Genomic DNA, 21,921 nt, shown 5'->3' on the forward strand with positions numbered 1-21,921 from the left:
GATAAATAATACCAGAGAGGTGAGATAGGATAAATAATACCAGAGAGGTGAGATAGGATAAACAATACCAGAGAGGTGGTGAGATAGGATAAACAATACCAGAGAGGTGGTGAGATAGGATAAACAATACCAGAGAGGTGGTGAGATAGGATAAACAATACCAGAGAGGTGGTGAGATAGGATAAACAATACCAGAGAGCTGGTGAGATAGGATAAACAATACCAGAGAGGTGAGGTAGGATAAACAATACCAGAGAGGTGAGGTAGGATAAACAATACCAGAGAGAGATAGGATAAACAATACCAGAGAGGTGAGATAGGATAAATAATACCAGAGAGCTGGTGAGATAGGATAAATAATACCAGAGAGCTGGTGAGATAGGATAAATAATACCAGAGAGCTGGTGAGATAGGATAAATAATACCAGAGAGGTGGTGAGATAGGATAAATAATACCAGAGAGGTGGTGAGATAGGATAAATAATACCAGAGAGGTGGTGAGATTGGATAAATAATAACAGAGAGGTGGTGAGATAGGATAAATAATACCAGAGAGGTGGTGAGATAGGATAAATAATACCAGAGAGGTGAGATAGGATAAATAATACCAGAGAGGTGAGATAGGATAAATAATACCAGAGAGGTGAGATAGGATAAACAATACCAGAGAGGTGGTGAGATAGGATAAACAATACCAGAGAGGTGGTGAGATAGGATAAACAATACCAGAGAGGTGGTGAGATAGGATAAACAATACCAGAGAGGTGGTGAGATAGGATAAACAATACCAGAGAGCTGGTGAGATAGGATAAACAATACCAGAGAGGTGAGGTAGGATAAACAATACCAGAGAGAGATAGGATAAACAATACCAGAGAGGTGGTGAGATATGATAAACAAGACAAGAGAGGTGAGATAGGATAAATAATACCAGAGAGGTGAGATAGGATAAATAATACCAGAGAGGTGAGATAGGATAAATAATACCAGAGAGGTGAGATAGGATAAACAATACCAGAGAGCTGGTGAGATAGGATAAATAATACCAGGGAGGTGAGATAGGATAAATAATAACAGAGAGGTGAGATAGGATAAACAATACCAGAGAGGTGAGATAGGATAAATAATACCAGAGAGGTGAGATAGGATAAATAATAACAGAGAGGTGAGATAGGATAAATAATACCAGAGAGGTGAGATAGGATAAATAATACCAGAGAGGTGAGATAGGATAAATAATACCAGAGAGGTGAGATAGGATAAATAATACCAGAGAGGTGAGATAGGATAAATAATACCAGAGAGGTGGTGAGATAGGATAAATAATACCAGAGAGGTGGTGAGATAGGATAAATAATACCAGAGAGGTGAGATAGGATAAACAATACCAGAGAGCTGGTGAGATAGGATAAATAATACCAGAGAGGTGAGATAGGATAAACAATACCAGAGAGCTGGTGAGATAGGATAAACAATACCAGAGAGGTGAGATAGGATAAACAAGACCAGAGAGGTGAGATAGGATAAATAATACCAGAGAGGTGAGATAGGATAAATAATACCAGAGAGGTGAGATAGGATAAACAAGACCAGAGAGGTGAGATAGGATAAATAATACCAGAGAGGTGAGATAGGATAAATAATACCAGAGAGGTGAGATAGGATAAATAATACCAGAGAGGTGAGATAGGATAAATAATACCAGAGAGGTGAGATAGGATAAATAATAACAGAGAGGTGAGATAGGATAAATAATAACAGAGAGGTGAGATAGGATAAACAATACCAGAGAGCTGGTGAGATAGGATAAATAATACCAGAGAGGTGAGATAGGATAAACAATACCAGAGAGCTGGTGAGATAGGATAAATAATACCAGAGAGGTGAGATAGGATAAATAATAACAGAGAGGTGAGATAGGATAAATAATACCAGAGAGGTGGTGAGATTGGATAAATAATACCAGAGAGGTGAGATAGGATAAATAATACCAGAGAGGTGAGATAGGATAAATAATAACAGAGAGGTGAGATAGGATAAATAATACCAGAGAGGTGAGATAGGATAAATAATACCAGAGAGGTGAGATAGGATAAATAATACCAGAGAGGTGAGATAGGATAAATAATAACAGAGAGGTGAGATTGGATAAATAATAACAGAGAGGTGAGATAGGATAAATAATACCAGAGAGGTGAGATAGGATAAATAATACCAGAGAGGTGAGATAGGATAAATAATACCAGAGAGGTGAGATAGGATAAATAATACCAGAGAGGTGAGATAGGATAAACAATACCAGAGAGGTGGTGAGATAGGATAAACAATACCAGAGAGGTGGTGAGATAGGATAAACAATACCAGAGAGGTGGTGAGATAGGATAAACAATACCAGAGAGCTGGTGAGATAGGATAAATAATACCAGAGAGGTGAGATAGGATAAATAATACCAGAGAGGTGGTGAGATTGGATAAATAATAACAGAGAGGTGAGATAGGATAAATAATACCAGAGAGGTGAGATAGGATAAACAATACCAGAGAGGTGGTGAGATAGGATAAACAATACCAGAGAGGTGGTGAGATAGGATAAATAATACCAGAGAGGTGGTGAGATAGGATAAATAATACCAGAGAGGTGGTGAGATTGGATAAATAATAACAGAGAGGTGAGATAGGATAAATAATACCAGAGAGGTGAGATAGGATAAATAATACCAGAGAGGTGAGATAGGATAAATAATACCAGAGAGGTGAGATAGGATAAATAATACCAGAGAGGTGAGATAGGATAAATAATACCAGAGAGGTGAGATAGGATAAACAATACCAGAGAGGTGGTGAGATAGGATAAACAATACCAGAGAGGTGGTGAGATAGGATAAACAATACCAGAGAGCTGGTGAGATAGGATAAATAATACCAGAGAGGTGGTGAGATAGGATAAACAATACCAGAGAGGTGGTGAGATTGGATAAACAATACCAGAGAGGTGGTGAGATAGGATAAACAATACCAGAGAGGTGGTGAGATTGGATAAATAATACCAGAGAGGTGGTGAGATAGGATAAATAATACCAGAGAGGTGGTGAGATAGGATAAATAATACCAGAGAGGTGGTGAGATTGGATAAATAATAACAGAGAGGTGAGATAGGATAAATAATACCAGAGAGGTGAGATAGGATAAATAATACCAGAGAGGTGAGATAGGATAAATAATACCAGAGAGGTGAGATAGGATAAACAATACCAGAGAGGTGGTGAGATAGGATAAACAATACCAGAGAGGTGGTGAGATAGGATAAACAATACCAGAGAGCTGGTGAGATAGGATAAACAATACCAGAGAGGTGAGGTAGGATAAACAATACCAGAGAGAGATAGGATAAACAATACCAGAGAGGTGGTGAGATATGATAAACAATACCAGAGAGGTGAGATAGGATAAACAATACCAGAGAGGTGAGATAGGATAAACAATACCAGAGAGGTGAGATAGGATAAACAATGTGACGGATACCCCGCTACCCTGACTGGGTTGCGCCGTCAACTGGGTCCTTCCTCTGCCTGGAACAAGTGGCTATGTAGCCCAGGAAAGTGATTCTAGCAGGAGCCCACCCAAATAACTAGACAGACTAGCATTCAGGTGAAACAAGAACTGATTTTATTGAAAACACACACTTCTTTTATACAGACAGCTCATCTTGATAGGACCCTGGACAATCCCACTATTTTCCCGCCATTCCCACCCCTCCAGATCCCAATACCTAGGGGTGGCGGTTTCAGGATGATCCCGGTGGAGCGGCAGCACTTCCATTTTAAAGCTCTTGTTCCCATGATGCCACAGTCCAAATATCAGCATGATTCGTTACTGGGGACCAGAGTTACAGTCCGTTGAAGTTATGGGGTTAGGGGTGTCCAAAACCCCCCGGTTCGCAAAGGAGCTCCCCTCTGATAATTGCCACAGCTCTTGTCCTCCCTAGGGGCTACCAATCCCCAAAAGAGCGAAGCTCTGGGGCAAAGGGCTGTCCTGTAAAGTTAGCGGGTGTCCTGCTGTCCTGTGGCCGACCGGGAGTTCCAGGAGCTCGACCAGTCTTAGAGGAGTTAGGCGGGTCTCCGTTGTGAGGCGGCCAGCCTTGGAGGGTTTTCCTGGTCATACACCAGCTCTTCACAAAACAAGCAAACAAAAGCTTCCAGAGATTGTGGTTGCTCTGTGGAGCCCAAAACCACTGAGAAACAATAGGGTTGAGGTTGTAGGGGGTGGGGAGTAACCTTAGCTGTCTGGTATCTGTGACATCTCCCCCCCCCCTCCAGTTCGGCAAACCCGGGTAGACCCTTAACGGGTCGGCCTGGGGATGTCTGAGGAGTTTATGCCACTTCAGTCCGCAGGGAAAGTCTGTCAGCATTTCAATTGCTCTTTCCCGGCCGGTACTGGATGTCAAAGTTAAATGGCTACAGGGCTAGGCTCCACCTCAACAGCCTCCCGTTGTCCCCGGAAACCCGGTTGAGCCATACTAGTGGGTTGTGGTCAGTAAGGACGGTGAAGGGTCTCCCATATAGGTAGGGCTGCAACTTCTTCAAAGCCCATACCAGTGCCAGACACTCCTTCTCAACCGCCGCATAGCCTACTTCTCGGGGTAGCAGTTTGCGACTGATGTAGGCAACGGGGTGGTCCTGTCCTTTCCTGTCCGCCTGGCTTAGTATGGCCCCCAACCCAAACATGGAGGCATCTGTGTGGACAGAAAAACTTTTGGCTGGGTTAGGAGCGGCCAGTACTGGGGCAGAGATTAAGGCAGAGTTAAGACTCTGAAAGGCTTTTTCACACTCGGGGGACCACAAGACCTGTCGGGGAAGTCGTTTACGGGTCAGATCAGTCAGGGGTTTGGCGAGGGTGCTGTAATTAGGGACAAACCTCCGGTAGTAGCCTGCAGTACCCAGAAAGGCAAGGACTTGGGTTTTGGTCCTGGGGGTGGGCCAGTTAGCCACTGCCTCGACTTTGGCCGGCTCAGGTCGCTGCTCCGCTGGTGATCCCGGTGGAGCAGTGGCACTTCCATTTTAAAGCTCTCAGTCCCCAGATGCCACAGTCCAAATATCAGCATGATTCGTTACTGGGGACCGGAGTTACAGTCCGTTGAAGTTATGGGGTTAGGGGTGTCCAAAACCCCCGGTTCCCAAAGGAGCTCCCCTCTGATAATTGCCACAGCTCTTGTCCTCCCTAGGGGCTACCAATCCCCAAAAGAGCGGAGTTCTGGGGCAAAGGGCTGCTGGAGCAACCAGGGGTAAAGTCGCTCCAGCTTCGCTGCATCCAGGTGGATTCTTTTGGATGCGCGCGCAGCCAACATTCTTTTGGCTGCCTTGCGCAGTCAACATTCCTTTGAGGATGCATGTGCAACTGACGACACCGACGGACGCGTTACAAAGACCGCCGCCCTTGAGGATCACCACTGAGAAACCACTCATTGGGAAGCCAGCTCCGCACCTCTGCACTGTGCTGCCTTCGCTCCGGATGAAGATAGAAGATGATGGAGCAGCCTGAAAGAAGACCTTCTCCGCTGGATTTCAGGAACTGTGAGTACCTATTTAGGGCTTAGTGTTAGGATTTCTTTTTAAGATTAGGGATTTAATGGGCTGGAAATGAGCTGATTGCCCTTTTAAGGGCAGTAAAAGAGCTGAATGCCCTTTTATGTTTAGGTTTATTTAGTATCAATTTTTTTTATTTTGGGGGGTTTGGTGGGTGGGTTTTTTTTACTGTTAGGGGGGGATTTAGTAATTTTTAAATGTAAAAGAGCTGTTAAATTTAGAGCAATGCCTTACAAATGACACTTTTAAGGGCTATTGGTAGTTTATATTAGAGGGTGTTTTTATTTTGGGGGGCTTTTTTATTTTCATAGGGATTAGGTTTAATTTTTTTTATTTTTGATAATTTTGTCTGTAATTTTAGAGTTTTTTAGTTTTTGTAATTATGGATTATTTTTTTTTTGTAATTTAATGTTAGGTTTTATTTAAGGGTAACTTAGTATTGGGGTTAATTTAGGGGGTGTTAGGTTAGTGGGCTTAGTAATTAAATTAGTTATTTGCGTTTTGGGGGTTGGCGGTTTAGAAGTTAATAGGTTAATTAGTTTTATTGCGAATTTGCGATGTGGGGTTTTGGCAGTTTAGGGGTAATTAGGTTAATTAGGTTTATTGCGATGTGGGGGTTTGTCGGTTTAGGGGTTAATAGGTTAATTAGGTTTATTGGGATGTGGGGGTTGGCGGTTAAGGGGTTAATACTTTAAATATGTTATTTGCGGATTAGGGGTTAATTAATTTATTATTTCGCAAAGTGGGGGTTGCCGGTTTCGGTATTTGTTAATACTTTGTGCGGGAGGTTAGGGTTTTTTTGCTATACTTCCTGCGGGAGGTTACATGTTTTTTATTTATTTCTTGCGTGCGGTTACGTGTTTTTTCGTTATTTCCTGCAGGCTCTTGCATGTTTTTTTTTTTTTATAAGGCTTCGGGTTTGCCTACGCTGCATCCAGGTGGATTGAGAAAATGGCAGGGTGGTGCACCCTGCCATTTTCAGAATCCACAGGGGGGCAGGTGGATTCTTTTGGATGCGCGCACAGCCAACATTCTTTTGGCTGCCTTGCGCAGTCAACATTCCTTTGAGGATGCGTGTGCAACTGGCGACACCGACGGACGCGTTACAAACACGATTATAGTATAGATATATATAAAAAAACCTAAACTATATCATATATATCAAAGGGACACTGAAGTGATAAATTAACAGCAAAACATCACATACATTTAAGAAATAAAATGCTGCTGTAGCAAGAACAAAATAAACAAGCTATTTGGTAAATTAAATGCAAACTTTTCAGATTTCCATGTAAATAGTCCACTATTTTTGTTGTTGTGTTTTGTAACCTTCTGTTACTTTATTCAGCCAAAAGACTAAATCAGCCAACAGTCACAGCCTGGCCTCTGATTGGCTACATGCAGTGGGCTGTATAATGAAAAAGAGAACTTGGGTGATTGGGCAGGATTAGGAAATTCACTTAAAGGGACATGAAGCCCAAAAATGGTCCTTTATGATTCAGATAGAACATACAATTTTCAACAAAAAACTTTCCAATTTACTTCTATTATCAATTTTGCTTCATTCTGTTGGTATCCGTTATTGTTACTACTGGGAGCTAGCTGATCACATCAGTAATTCAGTAATAAGAGGTATATATGTGCAGCCTTCAATCAGCAGCTAGCTCCCATCTCCTAAGACTACCTACGTATGCTTTTAAAAAACGGATACCAAGAGAACAAAGCAAATTAGATATAATAAGTAAACTGAAAAGTTTTTTAAAATTGTATGCTCTATTTGAATCATGAAATAAGTTTTTGGGGTTTCATGTCCCTTTATGGGACATCAGCATTTTGTGCAGTAAAAATAAAACCTGCAAAATATTGTTCTCTGCTAAAGCAGCATTGTACTTTTGTAAAGAAAATGCTACATATTCCATATTCTTTAAAGGGACACTAAACCCAATTTTTCCTTTAATGATTCAGATAGAGCAGCAATTTTCAGCAACTTTCAAATGTATATCTGCCTGTTCCTAAGCCCCAGCAGGCTGCATTTATCTCAGTGCATTTTATTAGCTTTTCACAGCCAGACGGCGTTAATTCATGTGTGCCATATAGGTAACATTGTTCTCACTCCTGTGGAGTTATTTATGAGTGATCACTGATTGGCTAAAATGCAAGTCTGTCAAAAGAACTGAAATAAGGGGGCAGTCTACAGAGGCTTAGATACAAGGTAATCACTGAGGTAAAAAGTGTATTAACATAACTGTGTTGGTTGTGAAAATCTGGGGATAGGGTAATAGAGTATTTCTAAGCCTCTGCACACTGCCCCTTGTTTCAGTTGTTTTGACAGACTTGCATTTTAGCCAGTCAGTGCTAACTCATACATAACTTCACGGGAGTGAGCACAATGTTATCTATATAACACATGTGAACTAGCGCTGTCTAAATGTGAAAAACTGTCAAAATGCACTGAGATACGAGGTGGCCTTCAACGGCTTAGAAATTAGCATATGAGCCTACCTAGGTTTAGCTTTCAACAAAGAATACCAAGAGAACAAAACAAATTGGATGATAAAAGTAAATTGGAAAGTTGTTTAAAATGATATGCTCTATCTGAATCATGAAAGTTACAGTTTGACTAGACTGCCCCTTTAATGAAGTAATGCTGCAGCAGGGACACATTGTGGAGCAATAAAATAAATGTATCGTGGAGCTCTGCTTGCCATATACAGTACAGTTCTGGCATCTGTTGTTTGCTAATCATGTCTCTCACTTTAGGTAATTTGTTAAGTGTTGCTAATCTGTCTGTTCTTTTCTTCATTCATCACAATCATCTTCGTATCTCTTTCAGCAATTTTCCTTCTGCTGCCACATGGATTTTAATCTTTTGACGGACTCAGAGGCTCGCAGCCCAGCTCTGTCTCTGTCTGATGCGGGAACACCTCAACATGATCACAGCTGCAAAGGGCAAGAACAGAGCGGTGAGTTGAGGGCAGGGGGGCTTTCTGACCCTGTAAAGGGGTACCAGAAACAATAGCAATACCCTGCAGCACTCTCTGGTAGCAAATGTGCTTCAATAATATCACATGTGGGTATGCAAAATGTTCACCACAAAGCTTCATACTAAAGGGTCAGTCTACTCTAAAAAATGTATTGTTTAAAAAGATAGATAATCCCTTTATTACCCATTCCCCAGTTTTACACAGCCAACATGGTTATATTAATATACTTTTTACCTCTGTGATTACCTTGTATCTAAGCCTCTGCAGACAGCCCCTTATCTCAGTTATATTAATACACTTTTTACCTCTGTGTTTACCTTGTATCTAAGCCTCTGCAGACAGCCCCCTGATCACATGGCTATTTATTTATTATCTATTGACTTGCATTTGAGCCAATTAGGCAGAAATGTAGAGGTTTAAATGTTATAAAGTATATTAATATAACCATGCTACTTGTACAAAGCTGGGGAATGGGTAGTAAAGGCGTTATCTATCTTTTTAAACAATAACAGTTTTGGTGCTGACTGTCCCTTTATTCAAAGTTGAGGTAACTGGAACCTTTGAGATTTGGGGGAGCTGCACTACTGAGGTAACAAGAGATAAGTTGCAGACGTAGTTATCTTACAGTAAAACATCACTGTATCGTACTGAGGGCTAGATTACGTGGGTCGCGCTAACTGGTGCATGCACGCGATATGGGGTTTATTGTAGCTCTTTGTGTGCGTCGGTAGTACCGTGCTTATTATGAGTTGAACGGTTTTTTTTAACATGCGTTGGGTTTGTGCAACTTCAGAGCTCTGGTTATATGTTTCGTAAGACAAAAAAGTGTCACAAAACATATCAAAAATACATTTAAAAGTACAGTTACACTCATAAGAACACCATCTAATAAATATACATTACACAGTACAGTTACACTTATAATAACACTGTCTAATAAATATACATTACACAGTACAGTTACACACATAATAACACTATCTAATAAATATACATTACACAGTACAGTTACACACATAATAACACCATCTAATAAATATACATTACACAGTACAGTTGCACACATAATAACACTATCTAATAAATATACATTACACAGTACAGTTACACTTATAATAACACTGTCTAATAAATATACATTACACAGTACAGTTACACTCATAATAACACTGTATAATAAATATACATTACACAGTACAGTTACACACATAATAACACCATCTAATAAATATACATTACACAGTACAGTTACACACATAATAACACTATCTAATAAATATACATTACACAGTACAGTTACACACATAATAACACCATCTAATAAATATACATTACACAGTACAGTTACACACATAATAACACCATCTAATAAATATACATTACACAGTACAGTTACACGTATAATAACACTATCTAATAAATATACATTATACAGTACAGTTACACACATAATAACACTGTCTAATAAATATACATTACACAGTACAGTTACACTCATAATAACACCATCTAATAAATATACATTACACAGTACAGTTACACACATAATAACACCATCTAATAAATATACATTACACAGTACAGTTACACTCATAATAACACCATCTAATAAATATACATTACACAGTACAGTTACACTCATAATAACACCATCTAATAAATATACATTTCACAGTACAGTTACACTCATAATAACACCATCTAATAAATATACATTACACAGTACAGTTACACTCATATTAACACTGTCTAATAAATATACATTACACAGTACAGTTACACACATAATAACACCATCTAATAAATATACATTACCCAGTATAGTTACACTCATAATAACACTGTCTAATAAATATACATTACAAAGTACAGTTACACACATAATAACACCATCTAATAAATATACATTACACAGTACAGTTACACTCATAATAACACTATGTAATAAATATACATTACACAGTACAGTTACACACATAATAACACTATCTGATAAATATACATTACACAGTACAGTTGCACACATAATAACACTATCTAATAAATATACATTACACAGTACAGTTACACACATAACACTATCTAATAAATATACATTACACAGTACAGTTACACACATAATAACACTATATAATAAATATACATTACACAGTACAGTTACACTCATATTAACACTGTCTAATAAATATACATTACACAGTACAGTTACACTCATATTAACACTGTCTAATAAATATACATTACACAGTACAGTTACACACAAATAACACCATCTAATAAATATACATTACACAGTACAGTTACACTCATATTAACACTGTCTAATAAATATACATTACACAGTACAGTTACACACATAATAACACTATATAATAAATATACATTACACAGTAGAGTTACACACATAATAACACTATATAATAAATATACATTACACAGTACAGTTACACTCATATTAACACTGTCTAATAAATATACATTACACAGTACAGTTACACTCATATTAACACTGTCTAATAAATATACATTACACAGTACAGTTACACACATAATAACACTATATAATAAATATACATTACACAGTACAGTTACACTCATATTAACACTGTCTAATAAATATACATTACACAGTACAGTTACACTCATATTAACACTGTCTAATAAATATACATTACACAGTACAGTTACACACATAATAACACTATATAATAAATATACATTACACAGTACAGTTACACACATAATAACACTATATAATAAATATACATTACACAGTACAGTTACACTCATATTAACACTGTCTAATAAATATACATTACACAGTACAGTTACACTCATAGTAACACTGTAATAAATATACATTACACAGTACAGTTACACACATAATAACACTATATAATAAATATACATTACGCAGTACAGTTACACTCATATTAACACTGTCTAATAAATATACATTACACAGTACAGTTACACTCATAGTAACACTGTAATAAATATACATTACACAGTACAGTTACACTCATATTAACACTGTCTAATAAATATACATTACACAGTACAGTTACACACATAACACTATCTAATAAAAATACATCACACAGTACAGTTACACACATAATAACACCATCTAATAAATATCCATTTCACAGTACAGTTACACTCATAATAACACTGTATAATAAATATACATTTCACAGTACAATTACACACATAATAATACCATCTAATAAATATACATTACACAGTACAGTTACACACATAACACCATCTAATAAATATACATTTCACAGTACAGTTACACTCATAATAACACCATCTAATAAATATACATTACACAGTACAGTTACACACATAATAACACTATCTAATAAATATACATTACACAGTACAGTTACACTCATAATAACACTATGTAATAAATATACATTACACAGTACAGTTACACTCATAATAACACTATCTAATAAAAATACATTACACAGTACAGTTACACTCATAATAACACTATCTAATAAAAATACATTACACAGTACAGTTACACACATAATAAAACCATCTAATAAATATACATTACACAGTACAGTTACACTCATATTAACACTGTCTAATAACTATACATTACACAGTAAAGTTACACTCATATTAACACTGTCTGATAAATATACATTACACGGTATAGTTACATTCAAATTAACACTGTCTAATAAATATACATTACACAGTACAGTTACACTCATAATAACACCATCTAATAAATATACATTACACAGTACAGTTACACTCATAATAACACTATCTAATAAATATACATTACAGAGTACAGTTACACTCATAATAACACCATCTAATAAATATACATTACACAGTACAGTTACACACATATTAACACTGTCTAATAAATATACATTACACAGTACAGTTACACTCATATTAACACTGACTAATAAATATACATCACACAGTATAGTTACACACATAATAACACCATCTAATAAATATACATTACACAGTACAGTTACACACATAATAACACCATCTAATAAATATACATTACACAGTACAGTTACACACATATTAACACTGTCTAATAACTATACATTACACAGTACAGTTACACTCATATTAACACTGTCTGATAAATATACATTACACAGTACAGTTACACTCATAATAACACTATGTAATAAATATACATTACACAGTACAGTTACACTCATAATAACACTATCTAATAAATATACATTACACAGTACAGTTACACTTATAATAACACTGTCTAATAAATATACATTACACAGTACAGTTACACACATAATAACACTATCTAATAAATATACATTACACAGTACAGTTACACTCATAATAACACTATCTAATAAATATACATTACACAGTACAGTTACACACATAATAACACCATCTAATAAATATACATTACACAGTACAGTTACACTCATAATAACACTATGTAATAAAAATGCATAAAAAATGTATAAGTGCTCAAATATATGAGGTCTCAGGTGTAAGAAAAAACAAGGCTGCAGAGGGCTGATTCATACATATACTGTATATGTATTTACAGATATATATATATATATATATATATATATAAAAACACATAAATACATAAATACATATGTACATACAGTATATATAAGTGCATTGGAGCCCTTTGTATTCAGATAGCTGAAAGCATGAAAAATCATATTTATGCAATACTCATATTTAATACAGGGATAGGCACAAACCAAGGCTGTGGCGGACATTTTCCAAAGTAAAGACCTTAGTGAAGGGCACCAAGGTACATTTCAAATTAAAAACATCATTAGATAGTGTTGAATGTTATTATACTGATGCAGATACCACTAACCCTATAACCAGCCCTCCTCTGGCTATACGCATGTGCCAGTGTCACTACTGTGTCATTATATAGTGCTGGGTGTTATTATACTGATGCAGATACCACTAACCCTATAACCAGCCCTCCTCTGGCTATACGCATGTGCCAGTGTCACTTCTGTGTCTTTGTATAGAGCTGTGTGTTATTATACTGATGCAGATACCACTGATCCTATAACCAGCCCTCCTCTGGCTATACCCATGTGCCAGTGTCACTACTGTGTCATTATATAGAGCTGGTTGTTATTATACAGATGCAGATACCACTGATCCTATAACCAGTCCTCCTCTGGCTATACGCATGTGCCAGTGTCACTACTGTGTCATTATATAGTGCTGGGTGTTATTATACTGATGCAGATACCACTGATCCTATAACCAGCCCTCCTCTGGCAATACGCATGTGCCAGTGTCACTTCTGTGTCTTTGTATAGAGCTGTGTGTTATTATACTGATGCAGATACCACTGATCCTATAACCAGCCCTCCTCTGGCTATACGCATGTGCCAGTGTCACTTCTGTGTCTTTGTATAGAGCTGTGTGTTATTATATTGATGCAGATACCACTGACCCTATAACCAGCACTTGTCTGGCTATACCCATGAGCCAGTGTCACTTCTGTGTCTTTGTATAGAGCTGGGTGTTATAATACAGATGCAGATACCACTGATCCTATAACCAGCCCTACTCTGGCTATACCCATGTGCCAGTGTCATTACTGTGTCTTTGTATAGAGCTGGGTGTTATTATACAGATGCAGATACCACTGATCCTATAACCAGCCCTTGTTTGGCTATACACATGTGCCAGTGTCACTTCTGTGTCTTTGTATAGAGCTGGGTGTTATTATACAGATGCAGATATCACTGATCCTATAACCAGCCCTCCTCTGGCTATACCCATGTGCCAGTGTCACTAATGTGTCATTATATAGTGCTGGGTGTTATTATACAGATGCAGATACCACTGATCCTATAACCAGCCCTTGTCTGGCTATACCCATGAGCCAGTGTCACTACTGTGTCATTATATAGTGATTGGTGTTGTTATACTGATGCAGATACCACTGATCCTATAACCAGCCCTTTTCTGGCTATACCCATGAGCCAGTGTCACTACTGTGTCATTATATAGTGCTGGGTGTTATTATACAGATGCAGATACACATCCAGTATATCACTCAGGCTTTATTTATTCCATAACTTATCACCCAATATCGCTAGCAGTCTCTTGACAAGCCACTAATTTTATTCACACTACATATTCTCCCTTTCCTATTATTTAATCAGAAAGAAAAGCTATACTAAGGTTGTGAATCACAGTATATCTTCTCTTTCTAACTAAATACTACTTATAATAAACCTCAGATGCTGGTTAAAGTGCTTTACCTTTGCATATAAAGCTCCAGGGACACAGTGGCAGCTTGCTTCTTGAATCTTCCCTCTCTCTCTGTCTCACTCAGAGTCATGTTCCCGGTACTAAGCGGCATCATGTGGGAGTGGCCACAACCCTGGGAAACGTGGCGCTGCGTGTGTCAAGGAGTCAGGACCAGCATTCATCTGTCCTACTCCGCCCTTCCCACAGCAAAATGGGTGTCGGACACTGCAAAGGCCAGTCACGGGCACCAGTGTCCATGACACTTTGCCTATCCCTGATTTAATACAGTGTTTAACTATTTATTTACTGTAGATATTACACATTCTTATGTTCTGCACATAGCAGAATATGTTCTAAGTATTTTTTATTTATTTTTTAAATATTTTTTTTATTGAGGTTTTGCGCATACAGAAAACATAAAGTACATATAATATAACATAAATGTCTAAATTTTCATGAAATATAATATATTAATGCAAGTTAAACGCAGGATGAAATACAATATATTATCTTCAGAAACCTCTATATTTAAATTTATAATAAGCGTTCATAGATGACCAATTAGCTAGCCACATGAGGACCAATTGGTATAGGCGATACTGGTAAGGTATGTCGACCATATTGGGGACCACGTTGGGTCCCATGTCTCTTAGGCATTACATTTGTCAGCAGGTAAACACTGCTAGTGCTTGGGGGGTGGAGGGGGGCATTTTAATGAATATATTGTCAGCGGGTAAATATCCCTTTAGCTTGATGTGGGGGGGGGGGGTGGAGCGGAGTAAAAGGTGGATTTAATGGACACATACTATAAAAACTGGAGTAAGAGTATAACGTAGTGAAGAACCTCAATACTTTCAACATTTTATAAAACAATTCAACTTTTAGAGAAATATAAGATACTGTAAGGGGTCACCCCGGCTGCAGGTAACAACTGAAACAAATAATGAAAGCCTCTTAGCAGGAGGGAGTCAGACAGTAGTTGGGCTCCGGTACACACCATGTTGAAGAGGTTACCAACATATGGTCACATAGACACATGGGAGTGGGTATGGCTGGTGTCTACCTACGGAGTCTAGTTAAAGGAGCAAGATTTACAATGCATCCTAGAGTAAGCTTGGGGCCCGCTTCTGTCATATTTAGATATTCCTAGATTGTGGTTTCAGATTATTGCGCAGCTTTATAGGTAAATAAGAGTAAACAGCAAGTCCCAGGGCATCTCAACACTAGAAAAACCGCCTAACTGTCCTATAGCGGGATATGTCCACACATTACAATTCCTCTGATGAGAAGAAATAGATGACTGTAACTTTTCCATGTATAAGATATTGCATTAACATTGCTATTGCAAATACCGGAAATATTTTAACATGAGCGAAGTAGTTAGACACATTATAGAATCTCCTTGGACCACTAATTAAGTAAATTCCCAAGCATCTGAAGCTTAATGTTATAAAGTAAGTAATGAAGTATATGGTATACCCAGAACTTGTGGCCCTGATATACTGGAGGGGGGCCCTACTATTACTCAACAAGCAAGGGGAGGAGCAACCTCACTTCTAGAAGGCAACAAATAACGATAGTAGTAGATAAGCATAACATTATAAATAAAGGGATATCAATTCAGAATCTCACATATTCAATAGATAAATATGTGTCTGTATAGTGGGCAACGAGCCTAAATGCACATACACAAGGAACCTCAATCAGCGGTGCCGCCCCACTAGAAAAAACCTGTAGGTTGAAAATATGTGCAAAAACCCCAAACACATTATGAACACTCATAGCTTAACATTTAGAGTTATAGGGCAAAGAAAAAAAAAGAAAAATATATAATGCAATGCTCTAAACAAGAAAAGGTGAGAATAACTGTGAACAAATTACAACACTTAGCCCAGTCAGAAAGTCTCAGTCCTGCCAAGAAGATTACAGTATATCTATCCCACTCCGGTCTTATAGGAATGCCCAGGGAGACAACAGGGGGGTACAACCGCTACATTAAAATAGGTCAGGGTCAGTGTAGAACCCCATATTAGCTTTTTGTACTGGAGAAACCAATAGAGTCCAGTCTAGCTTCATTGTGAGCGTACATCACTGCAACATGGAGAGGTCTGTAGCAGTTAAGGACACAATCCCAATCTAGGCAAAGTTGCATTCTTTCTTCAAGATTGGCGCCTCGCATCACAATGCGAAACTTCAAAAGGCTAGCGTATGTAGTGGACTCTGGATAGCAGGGTTTGTGAGTGGAAAAATGTCAGCTATCGCAAGACCCAGCAGGCGTTGTCTCAACTTGATTCAGAGATCCTGCAGAGCCAAGCGTCTCCTCTGCTATCAGATCTGCTTCCGAGTCCCCATACGGTAATTAGCAAGAGCCTAGTGTTCTCCCAGAGTTGGAGCGCAGGAAATTCAAGGTTGATCTGCATGAAACAGTGTTTGGATTCTCCTTAGATGTGAGCACTAGAGTGACACAGCTTCCATCTCCCTGTTCAGGCCCAGAGACATCCGTGCTCTGTAGCGGTGGCTGTGCCAGGTGGGATATTAGAGATATAAGGCATGTCTTGAGACTCTGGAAGTGCCGGTCAATGAGCTGCTGGGTATGTTGTTCCCAGGCCTCCAATGCCTTCATGGTGATACTGTGCGTTGAGCGTGACCTGCAGTTAGTTAGGTTCTATATGTATAACTTTGAAGAGCTTAGCTGTAACTCTGTTTCTATTCTTATTTGTGCAGTCTAGTAGCTGCTATTCTATCCGTGGGGAGGGTTATGTTGTGGCCGCCTGGAGCTGTGGTTGATAGAGAATGTCAATGTAGAAAGGGCCTAGTAGGTAAGGTGGCAACGCTCACCACATGGTGTTGTTGAAGAGCTTAGGCCTTTTGCGTATCTTCAAAGCGATGCTTCTCTTTATCTTTCATTATCGTGAAAATGTGTATGTAGTCTTGAGTGTTATAGTAGAAAATCAAAGCTTACAATATTAAATTATTTCCAATTTTTAAATCTACAATCCAGGAGCTTCACAGGAACACGTCCGGCCGCTTTGGCAGTTAGCTGCGCCCCCATGTTCTAAGTATTTTTAAATAGATATTCCTATATATATCTGTATATATATATAGGAATATCTATTTAAATATCTAGCGCTGCAGAACCTGTTGGCGCTCTACAAATACCTGATAATAATAATAATAATAATAGTGAAGAACATTGTAATGTTAATTATTCATATTTCATGTTGGGTTAGCGCACTTGAGTAAACACAATCAGGTTTTAGGTGTTAGTTTTTTTCATTGAAGTCTATGGGGGAATACATTAACACATTCACGATATTCAATGTTCGGCTTTTTGGGGTTACTTTCAACTTGTAATATGTGGACTACTCAATGTGCGCAAAAAAGTTTACTTCTTGCAAAGTTAATGAGTATGCTTTTAAACAGCATAGATACTTCTTATATATGACCTCTGATAGCCCAACATCGTTCCTTACTCACCCATTAGCTTCATATGACTCAGGGTGTGACTTTATGTAATCGCTGTTCCCTGGTACCTTATGCCCTGACGTTCTGCTCACACTGTAACAGTGGGTCATTATGTCACATAATGATGACGTTCTGCTCACACTGTAGCAGTGGGTCATTATGTGATATAATGACGTTCTGCTCACACTGTAGCAGTGGGTCATTATGTTATATAATGATGACGTTCTGCTCACACTGTAGCAGTGGGTCATGTCACATAATGATGACGTTCTGCTCACACTGTAGCAGTGGGTCATTATGTCATATAATGACGTTCTGCTCACACTGTAGCAGTGGGTCATTATGTTATATAATGATGACGTTCTGCTCACACTGTAGCAGTGGGTCATGTCACATAATGATGACGTTCTGCTCACACTGTAGCAGTGGGTCATGTCACGTAATGATGACGTTCTGCTCACACTGTAGCAGTGGGTTATTATGTCACATAATGATAACGTTCTGCTCACACTGTAGCAGTGGGTCATTATGTCACATAATGATGACGTTCTGCTCACACTGTAGCAGTGGGTCATGTCACGTAATGATGACGTTCTGCTCACACTGTAGCAGTGGGTCATTATGTCACATAATGATGACGTTCTGCTCACACTGTAGCAGTGGGTCATTATGTCATATAATGATGACGTTCTGCTCACACTGTAGCTGTGGGTCATTATGTCACATAATGATGACGTTCTGCTCACACTGTAGCAGTGGGTCATGTCACGTAATGATGACGTTCTGCTCACACTGTAGCAGTGGGTCATTATGTCACATAATGATGACGTTCTGCTCACACTGTAGCTGTGGGTCATTATGTCATATAATGATGACGTTCTGCTCACACTGTAGCTGTGGGTCATTATGTCACATACTGATGACGTTCTGCTCACACTGTAGCAGTGGGTCATTATGTCACATAATGATGACGTTCTGCTCACACTGTAGCAGTGGGTCATTATGTCACATAATGATGACGTTCTGCTCACACTGTAGCAGTGGGTCATGTCACGTAATGATGACGTTCTGCTCACACTGTAGCAGTGGGTCATTATGTCACATAATGATGACATTCTGCTCACACTGTAGCAGTAGGTCATGTCACGTAATGATGACGTTCTGCTCACACTGTAGCAGTGGGTCATTATGTCACATAATGATGACGTTCTGCTCACACTGTAGCAGTGGGTCATGTCACGTAATGATGACGTTCTGCTCACACTGTAGCAGTGGGTCATGTCACGTAATGATGACGTTCTGCTCACATTGTAGCAGTGGGTCATTATGTCACATAATGATGACGTTCTGCTCACACTGTAGCAGTGGGTCATAATGTCACATAATGATGACATTCTGCTCACACTGTAGCAGTGGTTCATTATGTCACATAATGATGACGTTCTGCTCACACTGTAGCAGTGGGTCATGTCACGTAATGATGACGTTCTGCTCACAATGTAGCAGTGGGTCATTATGTCACATAATGATGACATTCTGCTCACACTGTAGCAGTGGGTCATGTCACGTAATGATGACGTTCTGCTCACACTGTAGCAGTGGGTCATTATGTCACATAATGATGACGTTCTGCTCACACTGTAGCAGTGGGTCATTATGTCATATAATGATGACGTTCTGCTCACACTGTAGCAGTGGGTCATTATGTCACATAATGATGACGTTCTGCTCACACTGTAGCAGTGGGTCATTATGTTATATAATGATGACGTTCTGCTCACACTGTAGCAGTGGGTCATTATGTCACATAATGATGACGTTCTGCTCACACTGTAGCAGTGGGTCATTATGTCACATAATGATGACGTTCTGCTCACACTGTAGCAGTGGGTCATTATGTCACATAATGATGGGCAGTCTGGGAAAATGAAAAACATAACAAAGCATCCGATTAAAAGAGATAAAAATCTCACATATAAAAGTCATATTTGTGAATATTAGAATTTAAACTACACCTTTATTTTTTTTTTTTATTTTTTTTTTTAAATTTTTTATTGCAAACATAAAAACATTACATACACAAAGATTCCATAACAGACCTTAAGTGTTCTTACTATATCGATAAGTCCTTTTAACAACGAACACTAGACAACAACAACCCCTACATACTCCTGGGAAAGAAAAAAAAAAAAAAAGAAAAAAAAAAAGGGAAAAAAAGAAATTCCCCACCTCCGCCACCCTGTCCCCTCCCAACCCTAGTACCCTTAAGTACCCGGTTGAGTTGGAAGGGTCCTATATTTAAATTCTTCCCAATACAAGCGGATCTTCTGAAAGACCTCTTCTCTATTAGTTTTTAGATAAGTATATTCTTCCAACATTAATAATTCATTAATTCTAGTAAGTAAGATTTCCTTATCCGGGATATTTGGTTTTTTCCAATTTCTGGCCAATAAGGATTTCGTTCCATTTAATACAAATGTTATAAGTTTAGCTCTTACTTTACAAATATCTTTAATGGGTTTATTTAATAGGGCTGTGAAGATATCCAGTTGAAAATCTTCTTTCCCAATAATCTGCTGGATGCATTTGGAAATTATTCCCCATACAATTTTCACCCTAGGGCACTCCCACCATATATGTTGCATATTCCCAATCCCCCCACACCCTCTCCAGCAAAAGTTGGAAGCATTTGGGTATATACTATGTAGTCTAGCCGGTGTAAGGTACCATCTAGTAAGTATTTTATAATTTAGCTCCTGGATGTTAGACGAGGATGACGATCTAGCTACCTTATCACAGATGGACCGCCAATCTGACTCCACCAGCTGTATCCCTGTCTCTACTTCCCATTTTTGCATATAACTATGTTTTATAAACTCTGCTGGAGTGTTAAGGAGTTTATAACTAAATGAAATTATACTTCTAATTGGAGTTTCATTATGACAGGTTTTTTCAAATAATGTTAATTGCCTAGTCAAATTTGCTTTGTCTGGATGTCGTGTCACAAAATTCTGTAATTGTAGATATTTTAACCAATTTCCATAAGTACCGTCGGCCAATTTCCCCAGTTCTTGTTTGGATTTAAGCTTCCCATTGTCTATAAATTGGCATAGCGGTAAAGATTGGTGTAGTTTTTGTTGGCTAAAGAGGCTAGGTGTGAGCCCTCCCTGAAATTCCGAGTTGTTTGTAATCGGGAGTAAAGGTGAGAGGGTAGTTGAAATAGAGGGACATTCTTTTATGATTTTACTCCAATTCATAAAGATATGCTTAATCATTGGGAACTGCATAATTTTTAAAGGTCTTCCTTCTGGTGGCATCCATATTAATTTTTTCATTGGAAGGGATGGTATTAAATTATTCTCTAATTGTACCCACGCTTTGTTCTTACAATTTATATGCCAATCTAGTATCCTTTGTAATATAACTGCTCTATGGTAATTCCTAATATTTGGTACCCCTAGCCCCCCCTCTTTCCTTGCTCTGTAAAGAATAGAAGCCTTGATTCTTGGTTTAATTTGGTTCCAGATGAAAGAATTAATGATTTTCTGAAGGTTAGCGCAAAAATTATGGGGGATATTAATGGGAATAGTCTGAAAAATATATAGAATACG

At 38.3% G+C, this 21,921-nt stretch overlaps 1 protein-coding gene across 1 annotated transcript in view; it reads left to right on the forward strand.

The window, feature by feature from the left end:
* PITX3 (paired like homeodomain 3) overlaps window positions 1-21,921 on the forward strand; it is a 108,340-nt gene that overhangs the window by 49,553 nt on the left and 36,866 nt on the right. The window contains exon 2 of the mRNA XM_053691966.1: window positions 8,416-8,545. Within this exon, the coding sequence (XP_053547941.1) occupies window positions 8,437-8,545 (109 nt within the window). The 5' untranslated portion in view covers window positions 8,416-8,436. The remainder of the gene's footprint in view (window positions 1-8,415; window positions 8,546-21,921) is intronic.

This window comes from Bombina bombina, chromosome 9 (assembly GCF_027579735.1).
Source record: "Bombina bombina isolate aBomBom1 chromosome 9, aBomBom1.pri, whole genome shotgun sequence".
NCBI lineage: Eukaryota > Metazoa > Chordata > Amphibia > Anura > Bombinatoridae > Bombina > Bombina bombina.